Source organism: Tachyglossus aculeatus, chromosome 4 (assembly GCF_015852505.1).
Source record: "Tachyglossus aculeatus isolate mTacAcu1 chromosome 4, mTacAcu1.pri, whole genome shotgun sequence".
In the NCBI taxonomy this organism is placed as follows: Eukaryota; Metazoa; Chordata; class Mammalia; order Monotremata; family Tachyglossidae; genus Tachyglossus; species Tachyglossus aculeatus.
In genome coordinates this window covers 79,149,417-79,172,019 of record NC_052069.1, presented here as the reverse complement: position 1 = coordinate 79,172,019, position 22,603 = coordinate 79,149,417, and the positions used below count along the sequence as shown (strand labels likewise).

The 22,603-nt window shown below is 45.8% G+C and overlaps 1 protein-coding gene across 3 annotated transcripts in view; it reads right to left on the bottom strand.

Moving 5' to 3' along the window:
• Positions 1 to 12,364, bottom strand: part of LRP12 (LDL receptor related protein 12) — a 113,535-nt gene extending 101,171 nt beyond the window's left edge. For 2 of the 3 annotated variants that reach the window (XM_038744963.1, XM_038744964.1), the window contains exon 1: positions 12,268 to 12,364. In XM_038744963.1, the coding sequence (XP_038600891.1) occupies positions 12,268 to 12,325 (58 nt within the window). In that variant the 5' untranslated portion in view covers positions 12,326 to 12,364. The remainder of the gene's footprint in view (positions 1 to 12,267) is intronic. The other variant, XM_038744965.1, reaches the window with a different exon arrangement.
• Positions 12,365 to 22,603: the final 10,239 nt, after the last annotated feature.

The window sequence follows — 22,603 nt, the reverse complement described above, 5'->3', positions numbered from 1 at the left end:
AGAGCAAGGGCTAGGGAGTCAGAGGTCATGGGTTCTAATCCTGGCTCCACCCCTTGTCAGCTGTGTGACTTTGGGCAAGTCACTTAACTTCTCTGGGCCTCAGTTCCCTCATCTGTAAAATGGGGATTAAGAATGTGAGCCCCACAGGGGATGACCTGATTGCCTTGTATCTACCCCACCACTTATAACAGTGCTGGCACATACTAAGAGCTTAATAAATGCTATCATAATTATTATTATTATTATAAATTACTTATTCATATTATGTCTGCCTTCCCAGGAAACATGTCTTCTAATTCTGTTGTACTGTACTCTAAGTGCTTAGTATAGTGCTCTGCACATAGTAAGCACCCAATAAATACAATTGATTGAGCAGCAGCATGGTCTAGTGGACAGTGCACAGGTCTGGGTGTTAAAAAGGACCTCAATTCTAATCCTGGCTCCGCCACTCGTCTGCTGTGTGACATTGGGCAACTCACTTCATTTCTCTGAGCCTCAGGAACCTCACCTGTAAACTGAGGATAAAGGCACAGGGACTGTGTCTTTGGACAGGGTCTGTGTCCATTCTGAATGGCTTTCATCTAAGTCAGTGCTTAGTACAGGGCCTGGCATATAGTACGTGCTTAACAAATACCATTAAAAAAAAAGGAAAGGGCGGATAGGGAAAATGAGGGCCTAGTCAGGAAAGACCTCTTGGAGATGTGATTTTAGGAGGACTTTGGAAGCAGGGAGAATGGTGGACTGCCAGATATGAAGGGGTAAGGAGTTCAAGGTACAAGGGAGGGGGTGGATAGGTAAATTTGAGAGATTCTTTGCTTGACTCTCTCTCCATGAGCCTCCCAGCACCTACACCATTCTAAAATGAATGGGAAATAAGTGCCCTGTGCTGATCAGCAACCATGGCCATTATTCCCAAGTTTCACAAATGATCTCCCCTTATTGAGTGCTAACTGTGTGCAGACCACTGCATTAAGCACTTGGGAGAACGAAGTACAGGTGGAAGGCACGATCCCAAGTTCTTAAAGACTTTCCAGTCGAATAGGGGAGGCAGACATTAAAATAAATTACAGTTAAGGGAAGAAACTGAGTGTAAGGCTATGTACATAGGTTCTGTAGAGATGGGGAGGATGTAATTAAGTGCTTAGGATGTGGATCTAAGTGCAGGGGAGAAGCAGTAGGATGGAAATAAAGTGGGAGAATGAGAGCTAAGTCCAGGATAAGGTATGATTTTGAATGGGCTTTGTACAAGGGGAGAGTGCTGGTCTAATATGTTGGGGAAAGGAGTGCCAGGAAAGAGGAAAGTCCTGAGCAAGGGGTAGAAGTCTGGCATGGTGAGAGGGAGGGGCATATTTATAATTCTGTTTATTTTATTAATGATGTGCATATAACACTATATTGATGCTACTGATGCCTGTACTTGTTTTGATGTCTGTCTCTCCCCTTCTAGACTGTGAGCCTGCTGTGGGCAAGGATTGTCTCTATTTGTTGCTGAACTGAACTTTCCAAACACTTAGTACAGTGCCCTGTACACAGTAAGCACACAAATACGACTGAATGAAAGAATGACAATAAGTAGATTGGAATTAGAGGTTCTAAGTAGGTGGGGTGGGTTGTAGAGGGAGAGGAACGAGGATAAGTGAAGGGGAGAGAGCTGACTTGAGGGCCTTGAATCTGCTGGTGAGGACTGTATTCTTGATGCAGAAACCACTGGAGGCACTTGAGGAGTGGAGCAATGAGCACAGGATGATTTTCTTAGAAAAATGATCCAGGAAGCAGAGTGAAGTACAGAGTAGAGATGGGGGAGGTTGGGTGCAGGGAGGTTAGTGAGGAGGTCATTGCAGTAGTAGAGTCGGGATATGAAAAATGCCTGAACCAGTGACAGCTGCAGTTTGGTAGTTGCCATTTGGATGGAGAGAAAGGGGTGAACTCTGGACACTTTGTGAAGACAGAACCCACAAGACTCAATGCCTGACTGGATATGCTATTTTAAGGAGAAAAGTGAGTCAAGGATAACGCCAAGGTTGCCAGATCAGGAAGAATGAGGAAGGATGGTGACATTGCCCAAAAAGACAGGAAAGTAGAGGAGAGAAGATTAAAAGTTCACTTTTGGACCTGTTGAGTTGGAGGTGGCAGTGGGATGTCCTAAAGGCAGGATAAAATGTAAGATTGCAGAGGGGGGAGAGGTCAGGGATAGATAGAGATGTGTGAGCCATCAGTGTTGAGATGGTAGCTGAGCCTCTGGGAGAGGATGAGTGGGTGCTGATGGAGGCTGGAAGGGGACCAGAAACTGAGCCTTGAGGGATCTCCACTGCTTAGAGATGAGAAGCAGAAGGGGAACTGCCAAAAAAGGAGGAGGAGGAAAATCAGGAGAGATGGGGTCAGTCAAACCAAGGTTTGAAAGTGTCTCCAGGTGAAGGGGTGGTCCACAGTATCAAAGGCAGCTGAGAGGCCCAGGAAAGTTAGGATGGATTAGAGTCCATCAGATTTAGGACGGATGAGGCTACTGGTGACTTTGGGAAGAGCAGTTCCAGTGGAGTGTAGGAGCCCAACCGCAGGGGAGTCTAGAAGGAAGTTGGAGGAGAGGAAATGGAAGCAGTGGAAAACAACTTATTCAAGGAGTTCAGACAGGAATGGTAGAAGGGAGACAGGGTGATAGCTGGAAAGGACAGTGGGGTCAAGGAAGGGATTTTTTCTTTTAAGCTGGGCGTATTTGAGGGTGATGATCATTCGGTCATAACTTTTTTCACATGCAATCACATACACACACACGCACATGCACAATCAGCATCTCATGCAGAACTTGCAGGTGCCAAGGTAAGGATCCTGCTTCAACAGCAAGAGAGCATTTACAGTCTAAGGGACTCAAACCTTTTGTTTCCTGGCTCCTATGTCTACTGTGCTTCAATATCTTCCCACTGGATGTTGCCTGTCCCTAATGGAGGATGCAGAAACGTGACATAAGGTGCTACTGAGGCTAATGGGTACAAGTCGTCTTATACTTCCTTGGCGTTAATCAAACCACCAGAGTGAAGGAGGCTCTCTAGAGTGGATCCTGATTCTACTGGACCACCCTGACAAATCAATGAACTGTATTTATTGAGCACTTACTGTGTGCAGAGCACCACACTAAGTGGTTGGAAGAGTACAAAATAACAGAGTTGGCCAAACAATAAAGAAAAAAAGAAAGAAATGTGCCAACAAAGATATTCTCACATCATCCAAGTCCCACTACTTCTCAAGGATATCGATGACTATAATCAAATTTTCTTTTATTCTTTCTTAGAAGTTCTTTAGGCCTTCAATGGCTCAAATGCAGATGGGAATTCCCCCGATTCCTCTGCTGATTCTAGAACATTCATTAGCTGCTTGTCCCTGCCAGCTTTTAAGTTTGCCCTGGGCTGTTTCTCACGGTCGATTAACAATATTTTATTCTCTCAACCACGGAAAATATAACTGCATCTTTTGAGATGGCTGCAACTAGAAATATCACCCCCAACCCCCTGCAACATTTCCAAGGCCAGAGAATGCTGGTGGTAAGCCATAATTTCCCCTATTTATTGATGAGTATGTCATGTAAACATTTTATGAAGTTAAAAAAAATTATAGGAAAAATGGCAGTCAAGCTTTCTCTTGAAAATAATCACAAAATAGTCCCTAATGAAAAAAATAAGGTTATTTCCCCATAAATTGAAAACTTTTCATTTAAAAATAACCCAAATTTTCCTCCAGTTGAAGCAAATTCAGGCCAATAACCCCTCTGAGTGCTGAATACAACAAACCAATTCATCTAGAAAGCTGAACTATCTATAGACATTGGTCTGTTCATTACTGCAGAAATTGAGCTCTGAATTTATTATTATTATTTGTTGCATCCTGACAACACAATTGGGGATACACTGAACAGAGGAAAAGTCAGCATTAGCTCTAGAGGGTCTCAGGCTAGAGTGTCTTGACAACTACAAAAAAAGAACAATTTTCCTTTTCTAAAAAAGTGTAACATAGGAAGCAATTTAATGGTCTAAAAATACAAAGCTAGTATTTTATGATAGAAAAGTGTCCATTTCTTTAATTCTGACAAGAAGCAAAGAAATACAGTAAATCGACTGAACTGATGGAGCAATAGTTAAAGAAAAAACTTTCAAGAGACAAGTGGGGCTTTTCTGAAATGTGCTAGTTATTACTTTCACATTATTTACCCTATTTTAAGAGAAGTGATTATGCTTTCCAAAATATATATAATAGTACTCCTGAACCTTCTTGGCAAGTTTCTACTTTCGGTTGTAGTCATTAAAGACTGAGAACACTTTATATAAGATTAGGGCTATTATTAAATTCCCATCCTATAAAATTTCTACCAAGTACACCATTGCTCCTTTCTTAACCTTCTTAAGTCTCTCATAAAAGCTTTAATCATGTCTCATCTCTCCTTTCTAGCTTTCTCATTTCACCAAATCTGCTAAAATAATTTCCCTACTTGTCAAAAACATAATGGTTTCTCTTGATTAACCATTTTTTTTTTTGCATTCAAATCTGTAAACTTTCTGGCCTCACTCTCTAGATCCTCTGCCATTTAGACTCCAGCTTCAATGTCCTTGGTAACTTGCTTCAATTATTCATATCCGAATCCCTAGCCCCCTTGGTCTGTTCATCCAATTCAACTCTTCAGGGCTCCACCACGTTACACGAACAACTTTCTGTTCGTTCAAATTTCTTTCCCATCCCAGGCATCTTCAGAGCTTCTCTTGGTGCAGAATCAGCCCTCTAAAAGCAAATGGTGATGGCCTGTTTATTTACAACACTGTCCTCGATAACCTATTTCTAGAGAACATACTGCTCTCTCTCACCTATCTTCATCTTGGATGCTCCTCAAATTTAGATTGGAGTCCAAATGAATGAATAAAACTGGACTTTCGGTAGCATGTGAATATGCTCAACTGTGACATGAGAAACTTGGATCCAAGTTAGTACTTTGCTTCTGATCTTCCAGCACGTTCAATTACCACACTTGGATGCAGGCAGCTTCACGAGCCTTTAAAGTTATTCACAAAATACTGTATGACTGTTCCCTGGAAACAGAGAGACTTGCAACAGATCATGGATTGTTTTGAAGCGTCAGGAGAGTGTTGTGGGTTGACAACCAGTTTGAAGATGACTGACATCACATATCGGCAGGCACCAGGAAAGTCTTTATCTCAGCCAAAAATCCCCACTCACTGGCAGCATGTAACTGAAAGCTGTTAAAAATGTTGCTCCTTTTCCAATAGACTGAAAAATGATTCAGTTCTACACAAGGAAATGGAAGAAAAAAATCACTTTAAAGTTCAAGCTTCATTTGGTTGACTAGCATATAGAACCTAGTAGCTACCAAATACTTAGCAAGCTTTTGAACAATTTAAAAATCTTTAATGCAATGAAGTTGCTTTGCCTCTTGAAAAGGAAAATGATCTCTGGAGCTGCCACTAACTGTGAAGTCTCAGGGTTCCAATTAAATCAATCAGTGGTATTCATCGAGTGCTTACTGTGTGCAGGGCATTGTACTGCAGATACACATCCCAAATACACACACACACACACACACACACACACACACACGTATGACTTCCCAAGAGCCTAAGAAACACCTCCATCACTGCAGCCAGTGGGCCTAGCACCATGCCTAATGCAAGGAATCTCTTGTTATCATAATTTGTTCCTCCCCTGTCAACCTCTTGAATAAGTTACCCAATAGATTTCCACTCCTTCCTCTTTGACTCAATCTTTTGGGCACTGGGAGTAGCATGCTAGCTTGCAACACTGAATTTCTGGAAAAGAAAAATTACTCAATGATAGAACATATTTGATATCAAGCAAGGGACAAAGTTCTCAATAGCGAGATTTTGGCATTCTACTAAGTCGCTCCATCCGTGTTGGTCGTGCTCACCACAATACAATTAGAATAGCGGCATAAAGTAAAGAAAAGCCAAAGAAGATAAAATAGGAAAACCAAACACACATCTGATTCGGATATTCATTCATTCATTCATTCAATCGTATTTATTGAGCGCTTACTGTGTGCAAAGCACCGTACTATGGATATCAAAATTCAATTCCAAAACAGCATAAAGTAGACCATCAAGGAAGAGCCAGTCTAAAACAATAACACTCCAGCTAAATGAGTCAAACTTTGTATGCCTTTGCTTACGTCTTTGCACAAACTTTGCTTGTAATTAACTCCATCAGGTCTGAGCTCCCCAAAGTCACTCCTCCCCCTTCTCCAACCCCCCCAATCTCAACTGTCTCCACTACTCTCCCATCCATCCCTGCAGTATCTTCATATGAGATCTCCTCCCTCCTCTCAAGTGCTACTCCATCCACCTGTGCTTCAGACCCCCTTCCTTATCTTATGAAATCTCTCGCCCCTTCCCTCCTCCCCGCCTTAACTTCCATCTTCAACTGCTCATTCCCCACTGGTTCCTTCCCCTCTGCCTTCAAACATGCCCACTTCTCCCCCACCCTAAAAAAACCCTCTCTTGATCCCACCTCCCCTTCTAGTTATTGCCCTATCTCCCTCCTACCCTTGCTTTCCAAACTCCTAGAATGAGTCGTCTATACCCGCTGACTCGAATTCCTCAACGCCAACTCTCTCCTTGACCCCCTCCAATCTAGCTTCCGTCCCCTACACTCCACCGAAACTGCCCTCTCAAAGGTCACCAATGACCTCCTTCTTGCCAAATCCAACAGTTCCTACTCTATCCTAATCCTCCTGGACCTCTCAGCTGCTTTCAACACTGTGGACCACCCTCTTCTCCTCAACACGCAATCCAACTTTGGCTTCACAGACTCCGTCCTCTCCTGGTTCTCCTCTTATCTCTCCGGCCGTTCATTCTCAGTCTCCTTTGTGGGCTCCACCTCCCCCTTCCGTCCCCTTACTGTAGGGGTTCCTCAAGAGTCAGTTCTTGGTCCCCTTCTGTTCTCGATCTACACTCACTCCCTCGGTGAACTCATTCGCTCCCACAGCTTCAACTATCATCTCTACGCTGATGACACCCAAATCTACATTTCTGCCCCTGCTCTCTCTCCCTCCCTCCAGGCTCGTGTCTCCTCCTGCCTTCAGGATGCCTCCATCTGGATGTCTGCCTGCCATCTAAAACTCAATATGTCCAAAACTGAACTCATCTTCCCTCCCAAACCCTGTCCTCTCCCTGACTTTCCCGTCACTCTCGACGGTACTACCATCCTTCCCATCTCACAACCCTGCAACCTTGGTGTCATCCTCGACTCCGCTCTCTCGTTCACCCCACACATCCAATCCGTCACCAAAACCTGCCGGTCTCACCTCCGCAACATCGCCAAGATCCGCCCTTTCCTCTCCATCCAAACCGCTACCTTGCTGGTTCAATCTCTCATCCTATCCCGACTGGATTACTGCAGCAGCCTCCTCTCAGATCTCCCATCCTCCTGTCCCTCCCCACTTCAGTCTATACTTCATGCTGCTGCCCGGATCATCTTTGTGCAGAAACGCTATGGGCATGTTACTCCCCTCCTCAAAAAATCTCCAGTGGCTGCCTGTCAACCTACGAGTCAAGCAAAAACTCCTCACTCTCAGCTTCAAGGCTCTCCATCACCTCGCCCCCTCCTACCTCACCTCCCTTCTCTCCTTCTACAGCCCAGCCCGCACCCTCCGCTCCTCTGCCGCTAACCTCCTCACTGTACCTCATTCTCGCCTGTCCCACCGTAGACCCCAGGCCCACGTCCTTCCCCCGGCCTGGAATGCCCTCCCTACACATTTCCGCCAAGCTAACTTTCTTCCTCCCTTCAAAGCCCTACTGAGAGCTCACCTCCTCCAGGAGGCCTTCCTAGACTGAGCCCCCTTTTTCCTCTCCTCCTCTCCACCACCCCGCCCTACCTCCTTCCCCTCCTCACAGCATTTGTATATCTATTTGTACAGATTTATTACTGTATTTATTTTACTTGTACATATTTACTATTCTATTTATTTTATTAATGATTTGCATATAGCTTTAATTGTTTGTTCTGACGATTTTGACACCTGTCTACATGGTTTGTTTTATTGTCTGTCTCCCCCTTCTAGACTGTGAGCCCATTGTTGGGTAGGGACCGTATCTGTATGTTGCCTACTTGTACTTCCCAAGTGCTTGGAACAGTGCTCTGCACACAGTAAGCGCTCAATAAATACGACTGAATGAAGGAATGAATGAATGAATGAATTACCCCAGAGCTTACTACAGTGCTTGGCACACAAGTGCCTAACAAATACCAAAATTATTATTATTATTATGTCTATTTACATAGATAAATAATGTCTACATAATTATTATAGCTGTCTACACTCCAGATATAGTAACAGTAAGGGTTGCTTTAAACAGTGCTGAAATTGGTTTGGGGAGTGATTTATTTTAACCTGAGTGTTTTGTAAACAAAGCAGACATATAAACACACACAACTGCAAATGACAGCCACTGCCTGTTTTACCCAGCAAAATCTTAGGACGGTTTTTTCAAGACACATCTCTGTTTTAAGGAAATAACAAATGGACCTTTAGGTTATAAAGGCATTAATTTCCCACGATTTGAAGTCCCGGGGCCAAACTTCATGAGCTGCTGCCAACCTTTGTACTTTGACAGGGACCCAAATGTTTTAAGTGGTTCTCTAAGTCAGGGTTGGCATGATCAGAAACCGGTTGTTAAAACACTTCCCTCGACACATTCTGTTCCATCCAAATGCGTCTGGAAAAAGCAACCTTCAATATCCCCTGCAAAAGCACATCTCTTCCACTAAGCCTAATGGCAAAAGGGTTTTCAAAATTCGATTAAAAAAAAAAAAACCCTCAAGATTTAGTACTCAATCAGTAGGTCACCTAATGTGGAAAGTAAAGCTTGATCTCCCCCATCCCACCTCCACTTCCATGCCTAAGGATGAAAACGTAGCGCGGAGTGAGCCTGTTGGATCTACTGGGTTCTGTAGCAGGCTTGGGAGATCTGACTCAATCGTGGAAGCTGGAGTCCTCTAGGGCCAGATTGAACAGTCCACAGTTGCTCAGAGTGAAGAAACAAAGCCTTCCAACCTGTAGCCCAGCCAAAACCTGAACTAACTTCTGAGGAGGCAGGCTAGGCACCAATGTCCAGACAGAAGGCTGCTAACGTAATTTCATGTGGAAGGACCAGGTGCTTCATTCAGATGGGTGTTTTCAGCCACATTTATACATCAAAAACCATACTGCTGGCAGCGCCACGTCCAAAAACAAAGAACGATAAATGACTAGGACAAAAAATATAACAGGCAAGAGACTGTGCACACTACAGTTATTCAAAAGGACATGCCAGTGCTCCCCAAGTCTCAAATTCATTTATCCACCCATCGATGGTATTTACTGAGTGTTTACTGTGTGCACAGCACTGTACTAAGCATTGGGGAGAAGCACCGTGGCTTAGTGGAAAGAGCACAGGCTTGGGAGTCAGAGGTTGTGAGTTCTAATCCCGGCTCCGCCACTTATCAGCTGTGTGCCTTTGGGCAAGTCACTTAACTTCTCTGGGCCTCAGTTACCTCATTTGTAAAATGGGGATGAAGACTGAGCCCCACATGGGGCAACCTGATTACCTTGTATCTATCCCAGTGCTTGGAACAGTGCTTGGCACATAGTAAGCACTTAACAAATACCATAATTATTATTATTGTTACTACAATACTAAAGAGTCAGTAGGCACAACCATCACTATCCTTCATTAACAATGCTGTACTTTGGATATGAATTTTTAAACAGCTATCCCATTCCAGCCACAGACATTTCAGCCATCTCCAGGTTTTTACTGGCTCTTCTCCCGAGTTCCCTGTTACATAGGATATACTCACTCTCGTGTTCAGCTAATTTCATTACCCTCCCAAGGGCTTGGTACAGGCGCTCTACACAGTATGTACACAATAAAATACTACCGATTAATCCTACAAAATCTTTTGTATTTCCAGAGTCAGAGAAATGGGGAGATGATGAATTTCAAAACGGAGGAATTTAAAATTGAGGTTCCACCACATTAAATGCATTAATTATAAATGACTTATTTACTCACATTAATAATAATAATGGTAGCATTTATTAAGCGCTTACTATGTGCAAAGCACTATTCTAAGTGCTGGGAATTACAAGGTGATCAGGTTGTCCCACGAGGGGCTCACAGTCTTCATCCCCATTCTACAGATGAGGTAACTGAGGCCCAGAGAAGTTAAGTGCCTTGCCCAAAGTCACACAGCTGACAACTGGCAGAACCCGGATTTGAACCCATGACCTCTGACTCCAAAGCCCATGTTCTTTCCACTGAGCCACACTGCTTCTCAAAGCAGACTTTCCCTCTAGACTGGAAACTCATTATGGGCAGGGAACGTGTCTGCTAATTCTACTGTACTCTGCTCTCCAAAGCGCTCTGCACAGAGTAAGTGCCCAATAAATACCACTGATCGATTGATTATAATGCACCTAATTCAGTAATTTTCCCCCCTAGGAAACTCTAAGCACTTCAGGCATTCTGAACCTTGGAAAACGAAGGGGTCGTATTTCCCAATTTGCAGGAATGCTGCAATCGGCACAAAAACCCATCTTGGCTGGGTTGTGTTCATTTCCCTAAACTTCCGCATCTCTGAGAACATTTCACTCCCCCTTCTAGGCCGTGAGCCCGTTGTTGGGTTGGACCGTCTCTATATGTTGCCGACTTGTACTTCCCAAGCGCTTAGAACAGTGTTCTGCACATAGTAAGAGCTCAATAAATACGACTGAAGGAATGAATTTTGCTCTGATCTTGTTCCCCACCTTCAAAGAAACCATTCCATTCGATAAACCCGACTCCTTGGTACCCGGCTCTGATTCTCCCGGGGAACCGGCTCCCGTTCTACGGACTGGAATCCCAAAGGGCCAAGATTAGTGGTGACGGTGGGTGATGGCGGCAGCCCAGAAGTGGGTCAGGGGGATGTCCTGAACTTCCCAGGTCACCCAGCCCCTGCATGGCAGAGCCACCCACCAAGTGAGAGACGGAAAAATGAAGTCTAACCAGAGGGGATGAGTCACGGATACGGGCAGAGCTGAAAACTATTCTTGGGCCGTGCGTGTCTGTGTGCGTGTGTGTGTCTGTTCTCACCCAAGAGCTATATGTGTCTGTTTGTGTGTGTGTGTACGTGTTCACCCTAGTGCCGTGTGCGTCTGTGTTTGTGTGACTTGTCTCCCCCTTTCATTCAATCGTATTTATTGAGCACTTACTGTGTGTACTAAGCGCTTGGGAAGTACAAGTTGGCAACTGTCTCCCCCTTCTAGACTGCGAGCCCACTGTTGGGTAGGGACCGTCTCTATATGTTGCCAACTTGTACTTCCCAAGCGCTTAGTACAGTGCTCTGCACACAGTAAACGCTCAATAAATAACATTGAATGAATGAATGAATGTATGTGTGCGTGTGTTCACCCAAGGGCTGTCTGTGTGTGTGCATGTGTGTTCACCCAAGGGCTGGGAGTGTGTCTGTGTTTGTGCGTGGGTGTGTTTATGCGTGTTCACCCAGGGGCTGTGTGTGTGTGTGTCTGTGTTTGCGTGTATGTGTGTTCACCCAAGGGCTGTGTGCGTGTTTGTGTGTGTGTTCACCCAAGGGCTGTGTGTGTTTGTGTGTGTATACGTGTGTTCACCCAAGAGCTGTGTGCCGCTGCGTGTGTATCTGTGTCTTCACCCGAGGGATGTGTGTCGCTGTGTGTGTCTTCACCCGAGGGATATGTATGTCACTTTGTGTGTGTGTGTGTGTGTTTTCACCCAAGGGTCATGTGTGTTAGTGCGTGTGCGTGCATGTATGTGTCCTCCCAAGGGCCATGGGTGTCGGTGTGTGTGTGTGTGTTTGTGCGCGCGTATGCACTTCACCCAAGGGTCATGTGCGTCAGTATGTGTGTTTTTGGGGGGGAGGGGGTGTATGCCCCAGAGGGCCATGCGTATCAGTGTGCGTTTGTGTGTTCATCCGAGGAGCTGTGTCAGTGTGTGTGTGTTGTGTGCGGGCTCGTGTGCACCGGAGCGAACGGGCCCCCGCCGCCCCCGGGTTCCGGGGAGCAGCTGCTCCTTGGTTTGGGGGTGCTGGAGCCGAGGAGGGAGGGGGGCGGGGGCGGCAGACGGTCCCATCTGTCGGGGCTCGTCCCCGTCCCCGTCCCGGGCGACGCCAGAAGTTGTTGGCCCCGGGGCCCGGAGCGACGGCCAACAAAGGGCGAGAGGCCCCGGCCGGGGAGGGGAGGGGGTCCGCGCCGCCCGCACTTACCGCACACGCCGACGAGCCACAGCCAGAGCGGCGCACACCGCCGGCCCCAGGCCCCCATGGCCGCGGAAGGACGGACGGACGGACGGACGGACGGCCAGCAGGACAGACGGACGGACGCGCGGGCACGGACGGGCACGCGCCCGCGCGGAGGGAGGGGGCGGGGGACGGAGCGCGGAGCGGCCGAGCCCCGGCTCGGCTCCCTGCGCGCACCGCGGCGGGAGGAGGGACACCCCGCCCCCCGCGCGCGCGCGCTCCCGCCCTCGTCCCCCGTCCCCCCCGCGCGGGGGAGGACGCGGACAGGAGACGGGGGGGGGGGGGGGAGCAGGAGCGCGCCCCCCCCGCGGCCAGACGGGGCCCGAGCCGCGCACACGGCGGCGCTCGGCGATCTCCGCCCTCCCCCGGCGGCCGCTCTTCCGTCTTTCCCAGCTCCTCCCCCTGCTCCCGCCCCTCCCGTGTCCCGCCCCGCCCCGCCCCGCCGGGGCCCGGCCCGTTCCGGGGCTCAGACAGCGGGAGTCGATGGCCGAGAGGCTCGAACCTGGTGACTCGGCTGGGCGGGGGGCAGGGGGCGGGGGGCCGGGCGCGCCCGCCCGCCCACTACGTTCCCTGTCCGTGATCCGATTGGTTGACGTTGTGGGCGGGGGGTGCTGGAGGCTCCGAAGTGGCGGCCGCTCGGGCCCCCGGGGCTCCGCGGGACAGACTGGGGCGGGCGGGAGGGAGGCAGGCATCCCGGCGCAGTCACCGCCCCCGCCGCCCCTGATAATATCAGCCGGCCCGCAAGAGAGCCGTTACCTCAACTCCCTCCCTCTCTTTCGCTCCCCTTCTCTCTGCTCCCTCCCCCTCTCCTCTCTTTCCCCTCTCTCTCTCTCCCCTTCTCTCTCCCCCTCCTTCCCTCCCTCTCTCCCCTTCTCTCTTCTTCCCTCTCTCCCCTTTTCTCCTCTCCCTCTCTCCCCTTTTCTCCTCTCCCTCTCTCCCCTTCCTTCTCTCCTCTCCCTCTCTCCCCTTCTCTCTTCTTCCCTCTCTCCCCTTTTCTCCTCTCCCTCTCTCCCCTTCTCTCCTCTCCCTCTCTCCCCTTCTCTCCTCTCCCTCTCTCCCCTTCTCTCCTCTCCCTCTCTCCCCTTCTCTTCTTCCCTCTCTCCCCTTCTCTCTTCTTCCCTCTCTCCCCTTCTCTCTTCTTCCCTCTCTCCCCTTTTCTCCTCTCCCTCTCTCCCCTTTTCTCCTCTCCCTCTCTCCCCTTCCTTCTCTCCTCTCCCTCTCTCCCCTTTTCTCCCCTTCCTTCTCTCTTCTTCCCTCTCTCTTCTTCCCTCTCTCCCCTTCTCTCTTCTTCCCTCTCTCCCCTTCTCTCTTCTTCCCTCTCTCCCCTTCTCTCTTCTTCCCTCTCTCCCCTTCTCCCCTCTCTCCCCTTCTCTCCTCTCCCTCTCTCATCCCCTTCTCTCCCCTTTCATTCATTGATTCAATCGTATTTATTGAGCGCTTACTGTGTGCAGAGCACTGTACTAAGCGCTTGGGAAGTACAAGTTGGCAACATATAGAGACGGTATCTACCCAACAGTGGGCTCACAGTCTAGAAGGGGGAGACAGAGAACAAAGCAAAACATATTAACAAAATAAAACAGAGTAAATATGTACAAATAAAATAAATAAATAAATAAATAAATACGTACAAACGTATATACAGATATACAGGTGCTGTGGGAGGGGAAGGAGGTAAGGCGGGGGGATGGGGAGGGGGAGAGGAAGGAGGGGGCTCAGTCTGGGAAGGCCTCCTGGAGGAGGTGAGCTCTCAGTAGGGCCTTGAAGGGAGGAAGAGAACTAGCTTGGTGGATGTTCGGAGCGAGGGCATTCCAGGCCAGGGGGATGACGTGGGCCGGGGTTCGACGGCGGGACAGGCGAGAACGAGGCACGGTGAGGAGATTAGTGCCAGAGGAGCGGAGGGTGCGGGCTGGGCTGGAGAAGGAGAGAAGGGAGGTGAGGTCGGAGGGGAAGAGGTGATGGAGAGCCTTGAAGTGGAGGATGAGGAGTTTTCTCTCTTCTTCCCTCTCTCCCCTTCTCTCCTCTCCCTCTCCCCTTTCTCTCCTCTCGCCCTCTCTTCTTCCCTCTCTCCCCTTCCCTTCCATTCTCTCCCCTTCTCTCCCAATTTCTCTTCTTCCCTCTCTCCCCCCTCCCCTTCTCTCCTCTTCCCTCTCTCCCCTTCTCTTTTCTTCCCCTCTCTTCTCTTCCCTTCTCTTTCCTTTTCTCTTCTTCCGTCTCTCCCCTTCTCTCCCCTCCTCTTCCCTCTCTCCCCTTCTCTCCTCTTTCACCCCTCCTTCCCCCTTCTCTCCTCTTCCCTCTCCCCTTCTCTCCTCTTTCCCCCTTCTCTCCTCTTCCCTCTCTCCCGTCCTCTCCTCTTCCCTCTCTCCCCTCTTTCCTTCTCCCCTTCTCTCCTCTTCCCTCTCTCCCCTTCTCTCCTCTTTCCCCCTCCCCTTCTATCGTCTTCCCTTCCTCCCCATTTCTTCCCCTTGGAGAAGCAGCGTGGCTTAGTGGAAAGAGCCCGGGCTTGGGAGTCAGAGGTCATGGGTTCTAATCCCGCCTCCGTCACTTGTCTGTTGTGTGACCCTGGTCAAGCCACTTAACTTCTCTGTGCCTCGGTTTCCTCTTCTGTACAATGGGAATGAAGACAGCCCCACGTGGGACCATTTATTACTCTATTTATTTATTTATTTATTTATTTATTTATTTTACTTGTACATTTCTAACCTATTTATTTTATTTTGTTGGTATGTTTGGTTTTGTCCTCTGTCTCCCCCTTTTAGACTGTGAGCCCACTGTTGGGTAGGGACTGTCTCTATGTGTTGCCAATTTGTACTTCCGAAGCGCTTAGTACAGTGCTCTGCACATAGTAAGCGCTCAATAAATACGATTGATTGATTGATTGATTGATCTCATTATCTTGTATCTCCCCCAGCACTTAGAACAGTGCTTGGCGCATAGGAAGCGCTTAACAAATAGCAACATTATTATCATTATTATTCTCTCCTCTCCCTCTAACCCCTCTCTCCCCTCTCTCCCCTCTCTCCCTCTTTCTCTCCTCTTTCATTCACCTTCCCCCTTCTTTCCCTATCTTTCCTTCTTCCCTCTTTTCCTCTTTCTTTCCCTCTCTCACCCTCTCTCCTCTCTGGCCGTCGGAGGTGGTCTGCGGCCCTGTGTTTGGGGCGGGGAGGCCAGGGAACTGGAACCGTTTGTCCCGCCCGACATCCCTGGGACCACTGAGGTGGGCAGGGGGCTGCGGGCATAGCCGCGAGCTCGCTCCGGGGCCCATTCCGAGGCGAAGGATGCCCACTCTGGGCCTCCGGGCAAGGAACGGCCTTTGGCCTTCCCCTCTTTCCCCCCCCCGTTGCAAAGAAGCGGCCCACCTGAGTAGATAGAGCACGGGCTTGGCAGGCAGAAGGACCTGGGTTCTAATCCCGCCTTTCGAGTGACCTTGAGCAAGTCACTTCATTTCTCTGGGCCTCAGTCCCAGTCGGGATGAAGACTGTGTCCAACTTCATTATCTTGTCTCTACCCCTATGCTGGGAAGCAGCATGGCTCATTGGAAAGATCCTGGGCTTGGGAGTCAGAGGTTATGAGTTCTAATCCCGACTCTGCTTGTCAGCTGTGTGACTCTGGGCAAGTCACTTAACTTCTGTGTGCTTCATCTGTAAAATGGGGATAAAAGCTGTGAGCCCCACGTGGGACAACCTGATAACCTTATATCCTCCCCATACGATTGAATGAGTGAACACAGTAAGAACTTAAATACCATTAAAAAAGCAGCTCTTGCACATGGATTTGCACCCTTATTCACCCCTCTTTCAGCCCCACAGCACTTATCTACATAGCTGTTACTTATTTAGCTATATTAATGCCTGCCTCCCCCTCCAGACTGTAGCACATTGTGGACAAGGAACATGTTTATGAACTCTGTTGTATTGTGCTCTCCCAAGAGCATAGTACAGTGTTCTGTACACAGTAACAATAAATACCATTAATTGATTGAAAACAGTCTGCCCTTTGGTGTGAGGGTCACAGAGCAGTGAAGCAGCGGTTTCTTCAGAACCGTCCTTGTTTCATTCATTCAATCTTATTTATTAAGCGCTTACTGTGTGCAGAGCACTGTACTAAGCACTTGGGAAAGTGCAATACAACAATAGGCAGATTCCCTGCCCACAACAAGCTTCTGTCTGTCAATCAATTGATGGTATTTGAGTGCTTATTATGTGCAGAGCACTATACTAAGCATGTACTGTCCCTAAGCTCAAATGCTTCTGGTGTGGAATGTGCAAACCCTTGAGAATGCCTTAAAGCTCCTTATTCCTTTGAGCGTCTTACTCCATTTCTGTTTGTTTCCCTGCCTGCACCACCAGCATGGTTTGCAGGTATTGTCTCCCAGGAACGTAGTAATTCAAAATCATCAAAATTTTAAGTTATTGATGGAAAATCAACAATAAAGAATTTTTAAAAACTGTGAAAATTAAATTCTCTGCAATGAAACTACTTTGTACTATCAGAAATGCACAATTTTGGCCCCATTCTCTTTCCCCCTTTATATCCAACAGATCACCACTCTCCCCATCTTAAAACCCGTGCAAAAATCATATCTCCTCCAGGTAGCCTTTCTTGACTAAGCTGTCATCGCCACCCTCCAATTCACCCTCAGCACTTATGGCCATATCCTTGTACAGGACATTTCCCCTACCTGTAATTTCTTTTATCACCTGTCTCCCACCCTAAGTTGTAAGATCCTTGAGGGCAGCAATCCTGTCTACCAACTCTGTTGTACCGCACACTCCCAAACACTTAGCACAATGCTCTGGACCCAATAAAGGCTCAATAAATACCTCAACAAATACCATTGACTGATTTTTCTAATGCTCTAATTACTGGGTGCTTACAGCAGCTTAACCTTATGAAAATGATCATCCCATGAAAATATTTATATCATAGCTTCCTTACCCCAAGGGTGCTAATAAGGAAGTTAATATTCTTAACTCCTCACCTGGCAAGTTATTACTCGCTGCAAATGTGTGGCTATTTACAAAGCTGTTATGATATCTGGACATGATTACCCCTTTCAATCTGTGGTTACGAAGTCATTCTGATGATAGTCACTTGAATCTTTGGGAATTTGGGAATGTCCAAAGTCCTGCCTGCCTCTTCAGAGGACCCACCTTAAAATTGCTATGGTTCAGATAACAATCTAGCTTAATTATTTTAAGTATTATGAAGCCCAAGACAAGTTAGATCAGGCAGCCTTGCTTTGCCCAAGTAAAATATTTAATTATCTTGGCTCTCAGCTTTCATTCATTCAATCTTATTTATTGAGCATTTACGGAATGCAAAGTACTGCACTAAGCGTTTGGAAGGGTACAATACAACAGCAAACAAATTTCCTGCCCACAACGAGCTCACAGTTTGCAGGGCAAGACAGACACGGATATACATAAATAAATTACAGATATTTATGGATATATACATATGACTGGGAGCATGTTGTTGGGCAGGGATTGTCTCTTGCAAAATTGTACTTTCCAAGCACTTAGTATTGTGCTCAGCACACAGTAAGTGCTCAATAAATACTATTGAGTGAATGAATATGTGCTGTGGGGATTAGAGAGAAGATGAATAATGCCTCTATATGTTGCCAATTTGTACTTCTCAAGCGCTTAGTACAGTGCTCTGCACATAGTAAGCGCTCAATAAATACGATTGATGATGATGATGATGATGAATAAATGGAGCAAGTCAGGGTGATGCGGAAGGAAGTGGGAGAAGAAGAGAGGAGGGCTTAGGGAAGGCTTCTTGGAGGAGCTGTACCTTCAGTAAGGCTTTGAAGTGAGAGAAAGGCTTAGCCCATGTGTCTCAAATGCACACCAGAGATAGATATGAAATCGTCTAGACTCAATGTAGCTGTTTTTTCTGCTTGTTAGTGTTTTGTTTGAATTGTCTCTGCACTTTGAATGAAAAGATTTCACCTCAGGTTGTTCTCTGCACTTGGATCCTTGACCTTTGAACATTTGATATCCTCCACAACCCCATAGCACTTAGGTACATATATTAAATAATAATATAAAATTATTAAAAATACCTAAATTATATATAATAAGCTACTAATTTATTCATCTTAATGTCTTTCTCCCCCTCTAGCCTGTAAGCTCATTAGGGCCAGGGAACGCCTGCTAATTCTACTGTTTTGTACTCTCCCAAAAGTTTGGTACAGTGCTATGCATGTAGTAAGCGCTCAAGAAATGCCATTGATTGATTGATTGATTCTTTGGCTACAAGTACCAACTCTGTCACTGCTGACCCAGCACTCCCAACACATCATGTCTTAGTGTGACCTAAGAACCATTGTCTCACCAACATTTACCCACAAAGTGACCAGGAGAAATCCCTTCTCAGTGTCATAGCCAGGTGGAAAGAACACAGGCCTGGGAGTCAAAGGACCTGGGTTCTAATTCTAGCTCTGCCACTTGCCTGCTATGTTACTCTGGGCAAGTCACAACTTGTCTGTGCCTCAGTTGCCTCACCTTTAAAATGGATATTAAGACTGTAAGCCCTATGTGGGGCAGGGACTCTGTCCAACCCGATTGTTTCAAATCTACCCCAGTGCTTAGTATAGTGCCTGGCACGTAGTAAGTACTTAACCAATAGTGCAGTGCTCTGCTTATAGTAAACATTCAATAAATACCATTAATTGATGGATTGATTTGATTAAAATTCCACTAAAAAAGGGGAAAAAAATGACTGGCCCCTAAACCCACCTCCGTGTAATTTGCAGGATTTGAGAATCAACCAATCAATCAGTGGGATTTATTGAGTGCTTACTATGTGCAGGGCACTGTTCTAAGTGCTTGGTAGAGTACAATACAACAGAATTAGCAGACACATTCCCTGCCCACATTGAGCTTACAGCACAGTGGGATAGGATTAGGAATTCAAATCTACCACGCACAACATATTTGTATTGAAAATAAGAGCGAAGCTGTGGCTTTTCTGCTCAGCCTTTTTCCACATAAATATAAACCTTTTAACTTTCCCAAAGAAGTAGATTTAAAAAAAAAACTTCATGGATATTTAGACTGTGAGCTCCTTGTGGGCAGGAATGTGTCTATTTCTTGTTATACTGAACTCTCCCAAGCACTTAATATTGTTCTTTGCACACAGTAAGTGCTCAATAAATACGATGGATGGATGGATGAATGAATGAATGAATGAATGAATGAATGAATGAATGAATGAATGAATGAATGAATGAATGAATGAAGTGATTAAGGTACCAAAACCATGAAGACATAGGTCATTGCATCTGAAGATGAGACTGCTACAGTTCCATCAAGTAAACCTATTTTTGGGAAACAAGCAAGTGTTCTAGCATTTCTGGGAAAAGCACTGTTACATTACTTGATTTCAGAAATTCAACATTTGATTTTTAACCAGCAGTAACAACTAAATTTACATAATAATCTATCAATCAATGTACTTAGTGCCTACTGACTCCTAGGCACTGTACTAAGCACTTGGAAGAATACAACAGTACTCAGACATACTTCTTGAGATCTACTGGAGGAGGCAAATAAAAATTATTTACAGATACTATTGTGAAAGCCAGAAGAAGACTAAGCTCAAGCAGGAAGCAATACAAATTCATCAGGACAGAACAGAAAAAAATCAGTGAATGTCAAGATAAATAAAATTCAAATAAATAAAAATGTACACATACAAGTGTTGAGAATACAATTAAGGAGCATAAGTGCTTGAAAAGTGTGCTGGTCTGACATAACAGAAGTGTTGTGGATTAAGCAAGGAAGACTTCCTGGAGTAGGTGGGATTTTAGGAGGGCTTTAAAGGTGAGAAGAGCTGAGGTCTGGTGGATTTGAGGGGAATTGAAATTTTAGGTTATGGGATCAACATGCCCTAGGGATCAGAGGCAGAAGATTTGGGGGAGAAATACCCACTTCATCGTCATCATCGTCATCATCATTATCATCATCATCATTATCATCATCATCATTACCGCACAAGCTTCCCTCTAGACTGTAATCCTCTGGTGGGGAGAGAGTATGCCTACCTACTCCCTTATATTTTATTCTCCCAAGTGCTTAGTACAGTGCCCTGCACACAATAAGCACTCAATAAATACATTTGATTGATTTATTGGTTGATCGAATCTTATGAGCTCAAGATTATAGTCTGAGAAGTAGTAATTTCACCAGATTGTTTTATATTCCTAACTGTAATTATAATGGTGGTATTGTGGTGACTGTGGAAGCAGTGTGGTCTATTTATTTTACTGTTCATATTTACTATTCTATTTATTTTATTTTGTTAATATGTTTTGTTTTGTTGTCTGTCTTCCCCTTCTAGATTGTAAGCCTGCTGTTGGGTAGGGACCATCTCTATATGTGGCCAACTTGTACTTCCCAAACACCTAGTACAGTGCTCTGCACACAGTAAGTGCTCAATAAATACGATTGAATGAATGAATGAATAGTGGAAAGAACAGGGGTCTTGGAGTCACAGGTCCTGCCTTCTAATCTCACTTCTGCCACTTTTCTGCTTATGACCTTGGAAAAATCACTCAACTTCTATGGGGCTCAGTTCCCTCATCTTCAGAATAGGGATTCAATACCTGTTCTCCCGCCTGCTTAGGCTGTGAGTCCCATGTGAGCCCTGATTATCATGAATCCACTCCGACATTTAGTACAGTGCTTGGCATGTAGTAAGCACTTTACAAACACCACAGTTACTATTATTATTATTTTCATTATTCATAATGATATTTTGTTTGTTATCTGTTAATGCTAACACAGAGAAGTTAAGTGACTTTTCACTAGGCCATGCTCCTTCCCAATTTAGACTTCTAAATACCCTATGGAATGTATGTAAATATCATATGGAACGAATCTAGGCACAAATTAGTAAAACTTGCCTCAGATTCAAAAATAGGAACTATAGTAATGCCTTTGATCAGGACAATGGATTTTGAATGAGTGTCAATTTTAGACATGAAGACCTTCTTCTGTGCTCTATTCCTTTCTCTGAACAACCAAAATGGATTTATCTGAGGGCTTCTTCAGAAATATTTGGAACCTTAGATTTGTAGCAGAGCTGAATTCCTGAGTGGCTGTCTCCTCCATTTAACCATGCAGAATTTACCTATTTTTTCCCTTCTCAGCTAATACCCCATTCCTATCCAGGATAGCTTTAGGAATTGGCAAAGTTGGTATTATTTAAGGCCCCATACGTGAAGTAGCAGCAATGCCAAGCTTTCTTACTTAAGAAAAAGTATCAGCCGTGAGCATTCATTATATGTATGCTATTCTTTATGCAAGAGTCTTTTTGAATGATTATACCTGGATTATGAACAAAGTAGTTGGAAACCACATCTCATATATCTTGTTCCATAAAATTATCCAGGCACTATTCTCATTCTAAATAGGATTTTCAGAGTGGTAATTTTCTGGACTTTGCTGTGTATGGAGAATTGATCTCTATTTTCCCCACCAAAGCAAAGAAAGCACACCTATGCCTACTCCTGTTGTCAGAGAGGGGACAGAGAACGTGGCCCCGTGGCTTCACCTCCTTTTTAACCTCAGTCGCAGACATGCCAGCATTTTTTCAGAATACGTTCCTTTGCAGAGCTGCCCACAGCATCACTGTGAGACAAAATTTTCAAAACACACTGATGCATTCCCACTTTTTCCAGCCCTGGTTAGGTCTTAGTCACATTTTGGGGGCGGGGGGGACTTCCCAGTCTAGGATGAACCATCCATTGTGAATCCATATAGTGAAGCTTAATTAGCTCCCTCACTAGTCTCCCTGTTTCCAGTCTCTTCCCGTTTTAGCTCTTATTCCACAAGGCACCCTGCTCATCTTATTAATGATGATAAAAATAATAATAATAATTGTGATATTTATTAAGCGCTTACTAGGTGCCAGGCACTGTGCTAAATTCTGGAGTAGATTGAAGGTAATTGGGTTGGACACAGTCCCTGTCCCATATAGGGCCCCCAGTCTTAATCCCCACGTTACTGTGGAGGTAACAGAAGCCCAGAGAAATTAAATTCATTCATTCATTCAATTGTATTTATTGAGCACTTACTGTATGCAGAGCACTGTACTAAGCACTTGGGAAGTACAAGTTGGCAACAGATAGAGACAGTCCCTACCCCACAACAGGCTCACAGTCTAGAAGGGGGAGACAGAAAACAAAACAAAACAAAACAAAACAAAACAAAACAAAACAAAACATGTGGTCAGGTGTCAAGTCATCAGAATAAATAGACGTAAAGCTAGAAGCACATCACTGACAAAATAAATA